Source organism: Mya arenaria, chromosome 7 (genome assembly GCF_026914265.1).
Source record: "Mya arenaria isolate MELC-2E11 chromosome 7, ASM2691426v1".
In the NCBI taxonomy this organism is placed as follows: domain Eukaryota; kingdom Metazoa; phylum Mollusca; class Bivalvia; order Myida; family Myidae; genus Mya; species Mya arenaria.
The window spans coordinates 4,354,190-4,370,126 of record NC_069128.1 but is presented as its reverse complement, the minus strand read 5'-3'; the positions used below and the strand labels follow the sequence as shown (position 1 = coordinate 4,370,126).

Below are 15,937 nucleotides of genomic sequence, written 5' to 3'. Positions count from 1 at the left end.
TGTAAGGAGATTCTGATTTGTTTTCATAATGTTTCCTGCCTGGTAGTTAGTTTTTGAATTTGTAACCAGATGCTTAACATTAGATTAGATTAGAATACAACCTACATTTCAATCCAATGAAATTGCAGATAGGCAATCATTTAGTACTATTCTTTCACGGTTGTTTAAAGGTCCGCCTACTGCCACTCATCTGATAACACTCGCTTCGTCAGATTTTGCCTTGTCAATGTATCAGCCAATAAAGTTTTTATTCTGTCAGTTAGATGACCTGAAGTAATTTCTTAATGATTAGAAGGACTCGTTCACTAGGCTCACTCTGTCCATTCTTATTCATTAAAAATTTACTTCATGTTATCTTACTATTACATCACTTTGGACATGCATTGCCTCAAGTTTTTTATTGAAAACAACATTTTTGTTATATTTCCAGGTGAGGTCCAAAAAGAGATTGAGCGAATATTTGACCTGGCGCGCGACTTACAGATCGTTGTCCTAGATTGTGATACCATTAACCATCCCTCTCAGCTAGCAAAAACCTCTCTTGCTCCTATCATTGTCTATCTTAAGATTGCATCACCAAAGGTAAGAAGTGGAAACATGTTTATTAACCAGGTTTTCAATGAAAACAGGGTTATTAGAATGAAGTATTTCATTGGGCAGGTGGTCGTCATGCAAGCAGTTTCCAGCAAATAACCTTAAAAGTTTTGTTCATCGTATGAAAACCAAACTTAGTGAATATTAAGAACATGAGAAATTTTGCTTGGGATTGCCTTTGGGTCTGTTCTGTCAAAGGTCCGATCACCATTAATAAAAATGGAAATTAGGTTTCAGATGATTATTTTGAGTTTCATACATCATATGAACACCAAACTTGGTGTATAGTTAGACCATTGTGGAGAACTCACATGGGATTGCTTTTAGGTATGTTCTGTCAAAGGTCAAGGTAACTGTTACTGTATAAAGAAATTTTGTTTTTGGCAAATAGCTACAATTCCTTTCATCATATGGACACCAAACACTTTGTATATTAAGAACATGTGGAAAGCTCACATCGGATTGCTTTTGTGTCCGTTCTGTAAATGGTCATTGTTAAAACATAGAAACTTCCCTTCCAGTGAATAACTACAGTTTTGTTCATCATATGGTGTATATTAAGAACATGTGGAGAGCTTGCTTAGGATTTTTTTGGGCTCTGTTCTGTTAAAGATCACTGTTTACAAAAGAATTGAGTAACTTAAGGCACCTTTACAGCATTGATGATCATCATATTTTTATTATACAAATACAGACTTCACAGGCTGCATCAAACTTACCTTTGGTATTGAATGATTTTTGCTGGGTTTGACATAATTATAGTGACCAAACTTGGTATATAGGAAGTTAGAGTTTATGAATCATGGGATTGTGTTTGGGGCCTCTAGGGTGAAGGTCACTATTACTGAAATTAGAAAATTGTTTGCTACTGAACAACTACAGCTAGGGTTTACATATTGGGACCAAACTTGGTATTTAGGTATAGTTTATGGAGACCTTTCATTTGATTGTGTTTAGGGTCCCTAAGGTCAAAGTCAGTGTTGCTTTGAGGTAGGTAAGAATAGTTTACGGAGACTTTACATAGTATTGCTTTTGGGGCACTTAGGTTTAAGGTCATGGTCACTGTTACTAAAACTGGAAAAACTGTTGGTACTGAATAACTTTTGTTAGAGTTGACATATTGTGACCAAACTTGGTATGTAGGAAGAGTTTATGGAGGAATTTCATTGTGACTTCATTTAGGGTCAAGGTCAATATAACTAAAAAAACAAAACAGTTGAAACTGAATCACACAATGAAGGCTGAAGTTCTTCAGTCAATCATTGAACCTGATTCCATTGCATTGTGGTGTTTCTTGTTTTTATTCTGTGTTCATTATGTTTGAACTTATATGATTCAAGAGGCATTTAAGTTTTGAATTAACTTAAAATAAGCTGGCTTGTAAAAACATTTATAAACTCATATGTCATCATATCTGTTCCTTGGGTAAAACCCAGTACAGTAACAATATTCCTTGCACACCAGACAGGCATTTTATGTGAATTTAGTAATGCTGGAAAATGACATTTTGGCATAATTAAACATATTATAATACAGGGCTTTATTTAAAAATGTTAATCAAATTTCGTCAGAAACTTCACTTTTGAAGAACTGTTTTGAAGTCACAATTGGTATTAAGTTAATAATTGCATCATTGTGACAGTAAACAATGCAACACATGTTTTTCAGTGAAATGTACACAAAAAGTAACCACTAACTTTTTTCCTAACTGCATTTTGTCTTAGGACTCAATGACTTCTTGGCAATAGTTAATGCTTCTCTAACTTCTCATGAGCAATATAGGGCCATTATGGCTCGTTTAAATGCTGTTTCAAACATCATTTTCCCCCAGCTTTTCTGAAGCAGTATTTTATTGAATTGTCTTAAATATATTTTTATGGTTATTTTTGATCAATTTCACTTTTAAGGATAAATTTCTTAATATTCAAAAATACCTATTATAATTTCTATTCATGTACTCACAAGCATATTTTGTATGTTGCAGGTTTTACAGCGTTTAATCAAATCCCGAGGCAAATCTCAGAGTCGAAATATGAATGTACAGGTTGTGGCGGCTGATAAACTTGCTCAGTGCTCACCGGTAAAATGGCAACATTCTTTTTACTTTGCGATTGAAGAAAATTGCCTTTGGCAATTGTACTGATACGGATATACTTTAAATCAACTTTTAAAGTAATAGTAATACTGTTTGAAACCCAATTTGCATCACATTTCACCATTGATGATTCCTTTTTTTTTTTCAAAGAAAAAAATCAAAATGTGGTATTTTCATATGCTTGGTGTTGGTGAAATAACATTAATCTAGGCCTTTACTCAAGGACTGTTCAAAATGTTCAAATGAATCTTAGAACACATTTGTCATGTATGGGAGGTCTATAACTCTGGCTTTGATAAATGTTGAATAATTCCCCTTGTTCAACTGAAAAACAGGCAAACATTGGCATTGACTCTCCATATTACTTTTCTTTATGTTTGATGAAGACAGTTCATGATGCATTTTCATAACACACGAGTATCGGTCAAAAAACGTTTTATCCTGATTTAATCAGCTTTTAAAGTTGTTTCCCTGGACTTCAAGACATGGAAGCAATCATGATATTTTTATGCATAGGTGCAGCAAAAGGTGTTAGTTTAAGACTGTGACCAGATGAAAACCAAATGACAAACATGCTATTTATCAGCTTCATTTGAGTTAACAAAAGTCAAGATTTGAGAACTTTATCTTATGTCCAAATTCAAGCAGGAACTTCACTAGGAAATTTCAAAGATTTTGATATAAGAGCTAAATTGGAATATTGTAAAATAGGCCATATGTTTAAACATATCTTTTATAGTTTGAAAAAAAGACATTCGTTTATCGACACTGACCAACTTGTTCATAATTTATTTCCAGGATATGTTTGATGTGATTCTGGATGAAAACCAGCTAGAAGACGCGTGCGAACACTTGGCCGAGTTCTTGGAGGCATATTGGCGAGCGACCCACCCGGTCAACATAAACCCTCAGTCCCCACGTCGCGATATCCATTCCCCTACACATCTCTCAATGCGAGGCCCTCACCTAACTAACCCCCATTCCCATTTATCTCCTCGTTCTCACAGTCTGGAACCCGACGGAGAGGGTACCCATTTGCCGCGCCGTGGGGCCAGCGAGTATACCCGCACGACCGATCGTCATAATGACTCCCGTAGTGATCGCCCACACAGTACCCACGGGCCACATGGGAGTTCAAGACATGAACGTTCAGCTCGGGACTCTAAGTCTCACCATGATTATGACGATAATTTAGACTATGATAAACGTAGTGTTAGTGATAGAGAAACGTCTAATCGGAGGAATTACTCGGGACCTGGTAGTTCGCATGATAAATATAACGCCTCTCCACACGGAACAAGAAGAGCTATTGCTCGGGAGGGAACTATTGATATCTAGTATTTATTTTGATGCTTCAACAATTGTTCTTATGATCTAATGTATTTTTTTGGCTTGTTTTAAAGTTTCTTCAAAGATTGAAGTGTGATTTCTTGGGCATGAATTTACAAAATCAAACTGAACCACTAAGTTCATAGCATATAGTCGATTACTGTAAAGTTGTGGATAATAAAATTGCTGCCCAAAGAATTGGGTAAGAAATCTTCTGAAGAAGGGGTATCAGCATTGTTGGCTGTTTGTACATGATTGAAGAAATGAGCTGAACAAAATAAAATGGTAAAAGGAGATTACTATTTTCAAGATCATTGTGCAAAATCCTCAACCCATTGAATAGAAAATGACTTTCAGATGAACTTTGGTTTAAAACAAGGCCATATTGAGGTGTTGTGAGTAATTATTGATACAGTTAATGCCCACTTCCTAATATTTAACCATTCAATTGCTGAGATTACAGCTGACAATTGTGTGTTTTAATGATATGTGTATTCGTTGTTATTGTTACAGACCAGTTCTTAATAATTCTGGGGGTCATGAAAGTGTGTTATCTTTACCTACAAGTTGAGATTGTTACATTATAATAATGATGAACTTGACTTGATATTCTTGTAAAAAATATTGTTAAATCAAATTTTCATATTTTTTTCTCATAAAGTCTTTCAATAGTTGGACAGGTTGGATACATGGACCTCAAAAACCAAGAGGCTGTCGGAACCAGGGACATATAGGTCCACGGTTGAAACATATTGGTTGTGAAGTAGTGATATTTATTAGAGAATGGAATAAGAAAGAGGCTGTGAAAATGCTTTAAAGAAATGGATAGATAGCAGAACGGAAAATGTAATAAAACATGGTGGAAAAAGGGATGAACTCAAAGGAATGAACACGGAAAAAGGGATGAACACAGAAAAAGGGATGAACACAGAAAAAGGGATGAACATGGAAAAAGGGATAACATGGAAAAAGGGATGAACATGGAAAAAACAGACTCCTATTGGAAGAAAATAACCGTATTTGAAAGACTGTGACTAAATACAAATGATTTGCAACTGAATGCAACATCATATAATGGTTTGTCATACAGAATGGATATTGTGACGATTTTGTAAGACGCAAATCACTTACTGATTCTGAATCCACAGTTAGGGATTAGGAAATATGTTGTGTGTGGACACACTGGTACATTTTTGTCTTGTATTTAAGGTTCACCTGTCATTTTTGCTTAGAACAAAATGGTAGATGTTTATGAAATGATATGCATTTTATGGCAAGATTAATAGGAACATGATTTAATGAATTGAGAACACATATGATAGTTTTAAGATTTAAGTCCGAGTCAATATTAAACTCTTCATTACATGTGAACATTGGTCTCCAGTATGAAATCTAACTAATAAAAACTGTCTACAACTTTTTCTGCTTGATTGTTTTTTTCAAAAAAGAGTGAAACGTATACAGATTACAATCAATACAGGCGTTGCTTGTTTGAGTAAATTAAATAGTATAGAGTCTCAAAGGGGCTGAACGACAAGATTAGAGGCTGCAAGTTGGAATATTTATGATTGGTTAATCAATGTAGATAAAAGGGTTGATTGGCCTTTGAGGTGTGTTTTATTATGAAATTTTACACATTTTTATAAATCTATAATAATCAAACCTGATTTGGGTTACATTTGTTACAATTAAATATTGAAGTGTGTATAAACTGTATGATAGTCCTACATACTTTCACTGTTTTGTTTGTGTAGCCTGGTGAGTCTCATTCAACTGTTGATAAATGTTATAATTGTGCTCTGTGAAAATGTTTGATAAACTTTTGTTTTCCATTTTAAAGGGACTTGTTTTACATGTATAAGGTCATAGACAGTTCTTTTGTTAATAGTTTTGAAATGTGACAGATAATGCTCTATTTGCCATAAAGAGTAGGTAATGCTGTTGAAAATTGAATCATTTTAGGAAGAAAAAAAATCGGATTAAAAAGTTACTGCTGTTAATTGTTTGTTCATAAAAAAACAAATAAGTTTAAAAACAAGTTTGCCAACATTAAATCTGTGATGGATGTTTTAAGTAACTGTTAAAGTAAGGGTGTGAAATGTTGTTTGAATGATCATTTAGGGAAACAAAGTCTTTACAAAATTGGAATCATAGAACATGTTTTTGAAAATATTGAGATAAAATTTTGATATGATAAATATCCAAATCGGTCAAATTGAATGAATATTTACAACATATTAATAATTTATCTTCCAAATCGCTTTTAAGTTAGAATGACATACAACTGCCACAAATATTAATTTTAAATGAGAGCTCTTGCAGGCCAAGAGTAAATGGTGACCATTGACAGATCTATTTACAGTTGTAGTTTGTGAAACAAGAAATTGGTGAACATAATTGGTTTAAAGAGTATTTATTTTAAACAAATCAGGAATTCTATGAATAAAAATGATATCAGTCAAGGATTGAAAATAACTGTAGCGACATAATACAAATTGTACTACCAATCATTGAAGGTGCCTTGTTTTCAAGTGCACTAACAAAAACACCACAAAAGTATACATTATTTATGGTGGTTGATTAAGATTTATCAGTGAAATAAAAATCATATTTCATAATCATATTTCATTGTTTAAAATTGAAAAAATCAAATTGAAACAATGAAATATCACTTATTTTTTTCACTTACTAGAAATTTTAGCAAATTCAGCTATCCAAATCAAACATGAGCAGGCACACTGGTGATAATATCACTCAGTGAAATATATTATGAGCTTACCATGAAACAAACAATTATCCTTTATTATTCAACTGAAGAAGATGTTTTTGTATTCTATTTAAATTTTTGCCTTTTGCCCATTACAATTTTTTGCACCAATATTTCAGACTATTATTATGTAAGGGTATTTATTAGAAGCAGATGTTGAGGTTTTGCATGAGGTGACAATTATGGAGTGTTTATGTAGTCACTAGAGATATTATTAAACAAGTTTAAAAAAAAAATATGAGAAGTTTGGATACTTTACTGATAGAAGTAAAAACAGTTAATTAAATTTTGTATTGAATGACCACAAATGTGTTAATCTATTAAAATCATAAGTTCATAACTATTTATTTAAAGATGTATTCATTTAAGACTTTGAGGCAGAGTTATTTTACAAGTTGCATATACAGAATATATAAAAATGTTATTGCATAATGGCGACGCCATTTATTTATTTATCTAATTTTATTTGTGTGAAATGGTTGTCATTTGTATACATTCTAATTATACATAATATATGGGTGTGCAATCTGTTGATACATTCATTATACAAAGATCTACTCAATTTGTTTTCATTTTCTGTTACAAATGGATTGTGCAGTACAGCTAATACTTTCACTTTTGTTGTTTACATGTATATTTAAATTATTTGAATGATTGATAATATATAATATTGGATGTTAAATGAATTTTGGGGTAAGTTATTGGATGGAAACTCCGCTAACTGTTTTTAAAAAATGTTATTGTTTGCTTATATTATTAAGACCATGTTTTTTATTAACATCTTCTATTACACTGAAATACCTGGATATACTTCAGTTTACATTTTATTGGCATTATTTCTGCTGTAGTGGACTTAATGTTTGAAATGAAAATTATACATTTTCTGAATACTTGATTTAATAAGAATATAAGGGCTCATCTGATCAACTATTACAGAAGTAAAAGCTTATTTGGTTAGTATTGGCAAAGGTTTTTTGAATGTATGTCTTAAACTAATAACTCATTAAATGAAATTCTTGATATTAAAATTAATGATGTTTTGTTTTAGGGTTATTTTGTTGCATGGCAGTTGATAAGATACCCATGGTGTTATGTCAAGTATGCTAACCTTATACTACATTTAAAACAATACTTGTGTTTTTGACCTCTGTTTGTGTCTTGTTTACTATGGAATATTTTGAATTATACGGAGTATGTTAATTGCAGAATTGAATCTCATTTGTTTGTTTAAACCATAGCTACAGTGTTTTTAATTAGATGACTAAAAGTATAATGAAAAACTGAATGAATGGATGGACGATTGAATGAATGGATGGATGGATGGATGGATGGATGGATGGATGGATGGATGGATGGATGAATGAATGAGGCTATTTTCATGTTCTGTGTTTGGGGAAAACTTAGCTCATCATTAAGGAAACAGGATTGAAAGTTTTTCATTCAGTCTATTCTACAGTTAATAAGTTAACGTTTTTACTAGACTATTGCATTCTAGATTGTAAGACGTACCTTGAAATGCAATTTGAACTGCGTTGAAAACCATTTCAATGGGAGTATATGGTCCTTTCCCAAGGTTTTGGCCTCAATACCGAACAACAGCTTTTGATTAAGATTTTTAGTCTCTGATCATCCCTGCTGAGTGTATGGCATCTTATTTCACAAACAGGCAAATCTTTGAAAATTAATTGTCTGTGTGATGATTCATTGTTGGAAATAAACTGTAATATTTCTGGTAGGACAATCTTAACAACATATGAGCTTATGAGGGTATTTGAATAGGGTTTGTGTGCAGTAAACATTTAAACAACAGTATACATGCATTTGGATAACAGTGTCTCAGGGCTGCTTTGTACAGATAACGTAATTAGCGTTATGAACTGAAAACTATTTCTTACTTTGAAATACGGTAATAAAATGAAACTTTACCATTCATCAAAGTGTACCATTTACAATTATTTTGCCAATTTCAAAGGACCATTTTACAAAGATATGAAGGACAAATAACATTCTTACTTTGTTTCAATAATATTTTTGCCAAGTTTTGGGTCAAGTCAAGTCAGTATACAATTTTGTCATTTTTCCAGTATAAGCAACATGTTGACAGTTCTTCAAGAACATTATAGCAAGTTGTGAAGAATTTTTTACGAAGGTTTTAAGTACATTATTCTAAGTTTTCCCCAAACATTGTGATTTTTTTCTCTCCTGCACCCTTTTTTCCTGTCTCTACAAAAAGGGGGTGTAAATATCCCTAGCAGCCTTTGTACCTTCACATACAACATTATATGTTATTATTCTTGTGTTGGAAATTGTAAATATTAAAAGTTTTTTATCTCCTAACCAGATTGTCTGGGGTTATCTTGTGTTTTTTTCTCCCTTTTAATTAGAGTAAATGCCCGTTTGTCATTGCAGTAAAGTTTGACATGCGGTTAAATGATCAAATCTAGTTTTATCTTATTTTATCGACAATGGAGTGTTCTGGAAATAGTCATTTTAATATACACTGGCGAACTAAGGTTTTGGGAGGGCAGTATTGTTTTGGGGCTGTCCACCATTCTGCCCATCCACCAATTTACATAGATTGGTCGAATAATAACTTTATCAGAATGTTCTTCTTGATGAAATCTCAACGGCTGGTAAAATTGAACCACATGGGGTGAAAAACTACGTAATTACGTCAACCTTGAGCAACAATCTTTGGAACACACTAGCTACATTATATATGGTTGGTCCATTATTATTTTCGGCAAACTGAATTTGGATGTTTTCCACAATGAAGTCTCGAACAGATTCAAATTAAAAAACGCCTATTTTATCTCTACAAAAACTTACAACGCCAAACAAAGGAGCGGGACAGAAGCCTAGCAGTATATAACTGCAGTAGTTACAATGACTGCTCCCTAGCCTTTATATAATGGTAGGAACTTCACTCACCTAAACGCCTACTGTATGTACAAAAACTTGAACGCCAAACAGGACCGGGCAAGAAGCCCAGCAGTATATAACCAGAGGTTACAGTTACAGCAACTCTTTCCTTGCCTCTACAGAATTGTGAATATCATTATGAGCTAACAAAAACAAGACCATTTAACATACTTCTAATTTTATACACCCAATTGTGACAACCTTTATCACAGTCATACTTAGCATGCGAATAAATACACGTTTAATAATTATGCCCCCCTTCGAAGAAGAAGAGTATATTGCTTTGCACAGGCATGTCGGTATGTCGGTCGGTCGGTCGGTCCGTTGGTAGACCAAAGCTTGTCCGAGTGATAACTGAACAATTCCTGGACGTATGGTCATCAAACTTCACATGAAGGTTGGGCTTGACCAGTAGATGACCCCTATTGATTTTGGGGGTCATCGGGTCAAAGGTCAAGGTCACAGTGACCTTTAATGGTAAAATAATTTTAAAGCTTGTCCGAGTGATAACTCAACAATGCCTGCACCCATGGCCCTCAAACTTGACATGGAGGTTGGGCCTGACCAGTAGATGACCCCTATTGTTTTTGGGGGTTATCAGGCCAAAGGTCAAGGTCACAGTGACCTTGAATGGTAAAAGGTTGTCCGAGTGATAACGTGACAATGCCTGCACCCATGGCCCTCAAACTTGAGTTGGAGGTTGGGCCTGACCAGTAGCTGACCCCTATTGTTTTTTGGGCTCAATGGGTCAAAGGTCAAGGTCACAGTGACCTTGAATGGTTATAGGTTGTTCGAGTGATAACTCAACAATGCCTGCTCCCATGGCCCTCAAACTTGACTTGGAGGTTGGGCCTGACCAGTAGATGACCCCTATTGTTTTTGGGGGTCATTGGGCCAAAGCTCAAGGTCACAGTGACCTTGAATGGTAAAAGTTTGTCCGATTGATAACTCAACAATGTCTGCACCCATGGCCCTCAAACTTGACTTGGAGAATTGGCCTGACCAGGAGATGACCCCTATGGTTTTTGGGGGTCATCTGGCCAAAGGTCAAGGTCACAGTGACCTGGAATTATAAAAGGTTGTCCGAGTGATAACTTGACAATGGCTGCACCCATGGCCCTCAAACTTGATATGGAGGTTGAGCCTGGCCAGGAGATTGTCCCTATTAATATTAAGGGTCATTGGGCTAAAGGTCAAGGTCACAGTGACCTTGAATGATAAAAGGTTGTCCAAGTGATAACTCAACAATGCCTGCACCCATGGCCCTCAAACTTGACATGGAGGTTGGGCCTGACCAGTAGATGACCCCTATTGATTTTAGGGGTCAAAGGTCAAGGTCACAGTGACCTTGAAAGCAAACTCAACAATTCTTGGACCTATGGTCATCAAATTTGACATGGAGGTTGGGCCTGACCAGTAGATGACCCCTATTGATTTTAGGGGTCAAAGGTCAAGGTCACAGTGACCTTGAAAGCAAACTCGACAATTCTTGGACCTATGGTCATCAAACTTGACATGAAGGTTGGGCCTGCCCAGTAGATGACCCTTATCGACTTTGGGGGTCATCAGGCCAAGGTCAATGTCACAGTAACCTTTAACGCAAAAAAGTTAACAAATCTTCCCCCACTGATATCTCAACAATGCCTGAACCTATGATCATTAAACTTGACATGGATGTTAAGCCTGACCAGTAGATCACCCTTATTGATTTTAGGATTCATAGAGCCAAAGGTCAAGGTCACAGTGATCTTGAATGGTAAAAGGTTGTCCGAGTGATAACTCAACAATGCCTGAACCCATGGCCTTCAAGTTTGACTTGGAGTTGCATCTGACTTGTAGATGACCCCTTATGATTTAAGGGGTCATCAGGTCAAAGGTCAAGGTCACAGTGACCTTGAACGAAAAAAACTTGTCTTGTGATAACTTGACAATGCCTGCACCCATGGCACTCAAACTTGACATTTAGGTTTCTGGTGACCAGCTGATGACTCTGGATTTTGAGTTCATAGAGTCAAAGGTCATGACGGTCATAACACACTTTATCCTCACACTTTAATGGTCATAATCTTAAAACAGCAACAAATCAGCTGTCATTTCGGTCCATGCATATTTCATTCAATTGTCCATATAATCCTGACAACATGGCGCTCAGGGGGGGGGGGGCATAATGTTTGACAAACATCACTTGTTTTATTATCAGTATCAGTGGAAGCAATATGACGAAATACATACATTTTAATATATAACAGGTACCTAATTCATATTTTTTTTCAAAAATGGAAGTGACCTTAGTATTTCAAAGTCCTTTTCTCTCTAATTATGACAATATAAACAGATCTCATATGAACGTCATAGAGACATGTTTTTACAATTAGAGTGGAGGTAAGTCTTGAACAATAAACATCTTGGGCGAGAGGCGGACACCCTCCAGCAACTTGATGCTAATAATTTAGCATGTTTGCATAAATGTAACACTTCTTAGTGTAACCATGATAGCCAAATTCATTCATAAGCAACTTATAAATAATACAACAAAAGCTTACAAGTTACATGTTTATTTTTATTAAACTTTATAATGCAAATAATCCATAAACATGATAAACAACAATTGTAGATAAATAACTTATATATCACAAAATCATGACAAATGCCCCCAACCATTTGTACAAATTGGCAAGTGCATGAACTTGAACATGGGTAATTTCACTTGCTATGATAGGTGTTTAAATCAAAGTCAAACGTTTATGTATGTTTATCAGGAAGTAAAATTAACCAATATACTAGCCAGAGTGACTGGACTTACTAAACATATGCATGGTTTCCTTTATGTTCAAAATGTAATATACATGTATACACCAAGTTTCATGTGAATACAAGTATCTTTAAGGGTTCTTAAGTTATTGTTTTGGTATGACTGGTTTGACCAGAATTATATGGTGGTATATGAACAAGGTTCAAGTGAGACTTTTTGTTGAGACTTTTTTCTTGACTAAAAGCACATTTTTGTTGAAATAAAAACCTTGCATGACACACACTTATTGCAGAAAAAAGCGTTTTTCCCAATAAATAAATCCAACTTTACCAAACATTTATATAATTTAATACGAGTTCAGGCAAATGGTACAGGCCTTGCCATACATTATATAAGTATTTTCCCAAGTAACAGGTATACTTAAGGCATACTTAAGTTAATGAGAATATCCTGAGCAAATTATGAGAAGCAGTCAAATTATTTTTTTTTAAACTCATTTATGTCCAGACTTTTAGCTCAGATTCTTTCTTTGAAAACAGACAAATATGAAAGACAAGGTAAAATACTTTAAATGGGCTGTACTCCGTATGATTAAATAGCGGGAAAAAAAGAAGAAATTGTCGAAAACTGACAAACTTAGAATCGATGTGTACAATGTATTGAAACTTTCTAACTGAAGTACCACATTATAAGTTTACAATTGATTTATTTTTTCACAGTTTTTTGGTATTTTTCCATTAAAAAAGATTACTAGGTAAGTGTACCTAGTAGAATTCATTCCTTATGCGTGATTGGCTAGTCAATGTTATCACGTGATATGACCAAGTTAGGTATATAGCTTAAATATTCCAACCGTTTAGGGTAAGCCTACGTAGCACAGTGGATACAACACTGGACTGCAATTTTGGCGACATCGGTTCGAACCCGGTCTCCAACGCTTTTTTTTTACATTTTGGTATTTTTTCTACAATTATGATATCAAAGAGTAAAACATTTTATTTAATAATTGTCCTGAGATTCGTTACAGAAAAAAAACTTTTTTTGGTGCCAATCTGGTGTACAGTCCCTTTAAATATGTTCTCAAAGAAACAAATCTTACAAATAAATATTTATTATTTACAGCAGAATGATGGTGTAATAGTGAGTAAACAAATTTTTTTTTATATTTTAGTAAAACCTTTTCATTATTTCACTCAGATCATGTGCCTGTCAAAAGCAATAAAAACAAGAGGGCCATGATGGCCATAAATCGCTAACCAGAGTAAAAGTGTTTAACCTTTGTAATCAATATTGCTTGATATTTGTTCTCAAAGCTGTACATATGATCCAAATTTCAAAACTATAGCTTCAAAAATAAAGGTCAAAAAGGTACAATAAAGATAATCCAAGCACAGCAGTGATATTTTATATTTTAATAAAACCTTTTCATTATTTCACTCAGATCAAGTTGCCGTTTGAAATGAGACCAAACTTGATGGAAGAATAACCGTAATGTCAAAATACCATAAAATTGTCACAGTTAAACTGGAAATTATTATATAATTATGTGTTTTAATGCAACTTGGAATCTTTTCTGGCTTTTATAATAAAGGGAAGTCGATATTTGACCCCCAAACTGCAATTCTAGATAGCCACCGCTGGGATTTGAACCCAGAACTCATACCACATGGTAAAAAGTGTCTTTCTTAAGACTACGATGGCTTGATTAAGAGCAATTTGCTATAACATTTACTTTAAATGAAAATAGCCAGAAAATTCATTAATTTTTTTTGACAAATTCACCAGTTAAGCATAAAAATGAGTGACTAACACTGAGTAACAGAACCAACCGTCAGCCACACTGACAAGGCAGTTAGAAGGGAAAGGGCTAAGGGTTAGGGCCCTCGCCTTTTCATCGGGCATCACTGTCTAAGCAAACCTGTCAAACACTATTAAAACAACCACAAAAATAACTGACTAACACAACCACTTTGTCATCCACTGTCATGTTACACTATTGTTTATAGTTTTAGGTATCCGAATATATATGAAAGATGGAATATGATTTAAAAAAAACTTCTTCTCATCAGCTTGTACAAGGACTTGGACCTTTATTCTTTGCAAAAGACATGTTCAGAAGCACTTACAGCAGAGAAAGGTAGCATTTTAAGAATATTCTTTTATTTAAAAACATTTCTGATAGTTAAATTTGAAATAAATAGTGAGCCAAAGTAAAAGACAAAAAAAGATGTGAAACAAATGTTACTTTAGGTAAAAATAGTTAATTTTCAAAATAAAACCAAATTTAGTTAGTAACTGTTTAAATTACAGAATATATGCTTATAAAAATCAAATGAAAATAGAATTAGTTAAAAAAGAATAAAATATCCAACATACTTTTTAAATGTGTCAAATTTTAACTTTAAAATGTTGCAAAATTAGCAAAAATGGATTAACAAGCCAATACAAAGTACAACATTACTGAAATGAAAATTAAGTTAGATTCAAATTAAATGTCAAACCTGGTGTTATATATCAATATTAGGAAATATATTAACAAAACGTCAATATCCCGGGCAACATGGTCACATTTAGGGTTTTACACTTTCACTTTTCCAGCGGTCTTTTCCAAAGACCTTAAACAGTTTTAATACAAAGAAGTTTAACGCGAAAAAGGCTGAAGCATATGGGCGAATGGACAAAGAAACAAATCAAAGCAAAAGCAACCATTGATAACAGCTCTAAATAGTAATGAAAGGGTAAATGTAAAAATGTTATCAAGTAACAGGTTTTTCAAAAATTCCGGATGTCTTCATGTGACCTAGCAGTCAAAACGCCCGTTACAGAAACGGTCAAAATCAACCTAGCCTGGATACCATGCCCTTAGTGCATAGACAAAGAATACAACAATTATGTAAGTAAAAAGTGTTCACTACATAAGTATTCACACTCAAGCTAATCATACATAACGGAACATACACCCCTGGGAAACACTCAAACTACCTATAATTTAACACCTGGTTACATATTCCCCCCTCCAAGGAAAGCATTTCTCCCGAAATGTCTCCGATTGAGATAAATAAATCTACTTAAATGAAACAGGAAACTAAACAAATGATTAGTAACCTTTGCTTACAGACTAATGAACAACACAAAGAATAGCATTAAGCAAGTGACAGTGGCATGAAAAATATGGGAGATAATTGTCGTGTCAACTGTAACTTAAGGTACAGCAGTTGTTGCCCTTATTTATAACCGAAACTGACAGCAGGTTATGAATCGAAATACTTAATTATACATTTCAAGATCAAAAAGAATAATAATGATAATTCTTGGTAACATTAAATAAATTAAAAATGCTTATGTACATCTGTTCAAGCTACATAGAACAAAATAGAATAATCTAATTTATCCAAGTGAATATGAAAAAAACACAGTAAAATGTAATAACACAGCACAGACTTCAATTTTTAAAAGCAAAATAAGGATAAAATAAAAC

General features: G+C 34.0%; 1 protein-coding gene across 5 annotated transcripts in view; it reads left to right on the top strand.

The window, feature by feature from the left end:
• LOC128240388 (voltage-dependent L-type calcium channel subunit beta-1-like) overlaps nt 1-9,127 on the top strand; it is a 55,161-nt gene extending 46,034 nt beyond the window's left edge. For all 5 annotated transcript variants that reach the window (XM_052957025.1, XM_052957023.1, XM_052957024.1 and 2 more), the window contains 3 exons: nt 431-582; nt 2,579-2,674; nt 3,488-9,127. In XM_052957025.1, the coding sequence (XP_052812985.1) occupies nt 431-582; nt 2,579-2,674; nt 3,488-4,027 (788 nt within the window). In that variant the 3' untranslated portion in view covers nt 4,028-9,127. The remainder of the gene's footprint in view (nt 1-430; nt 583-2,578; nt 2,675-3,487) is intronic.
• Nucleotides 9,128-15,937: the final 6,810 nt, after the last annotated feature.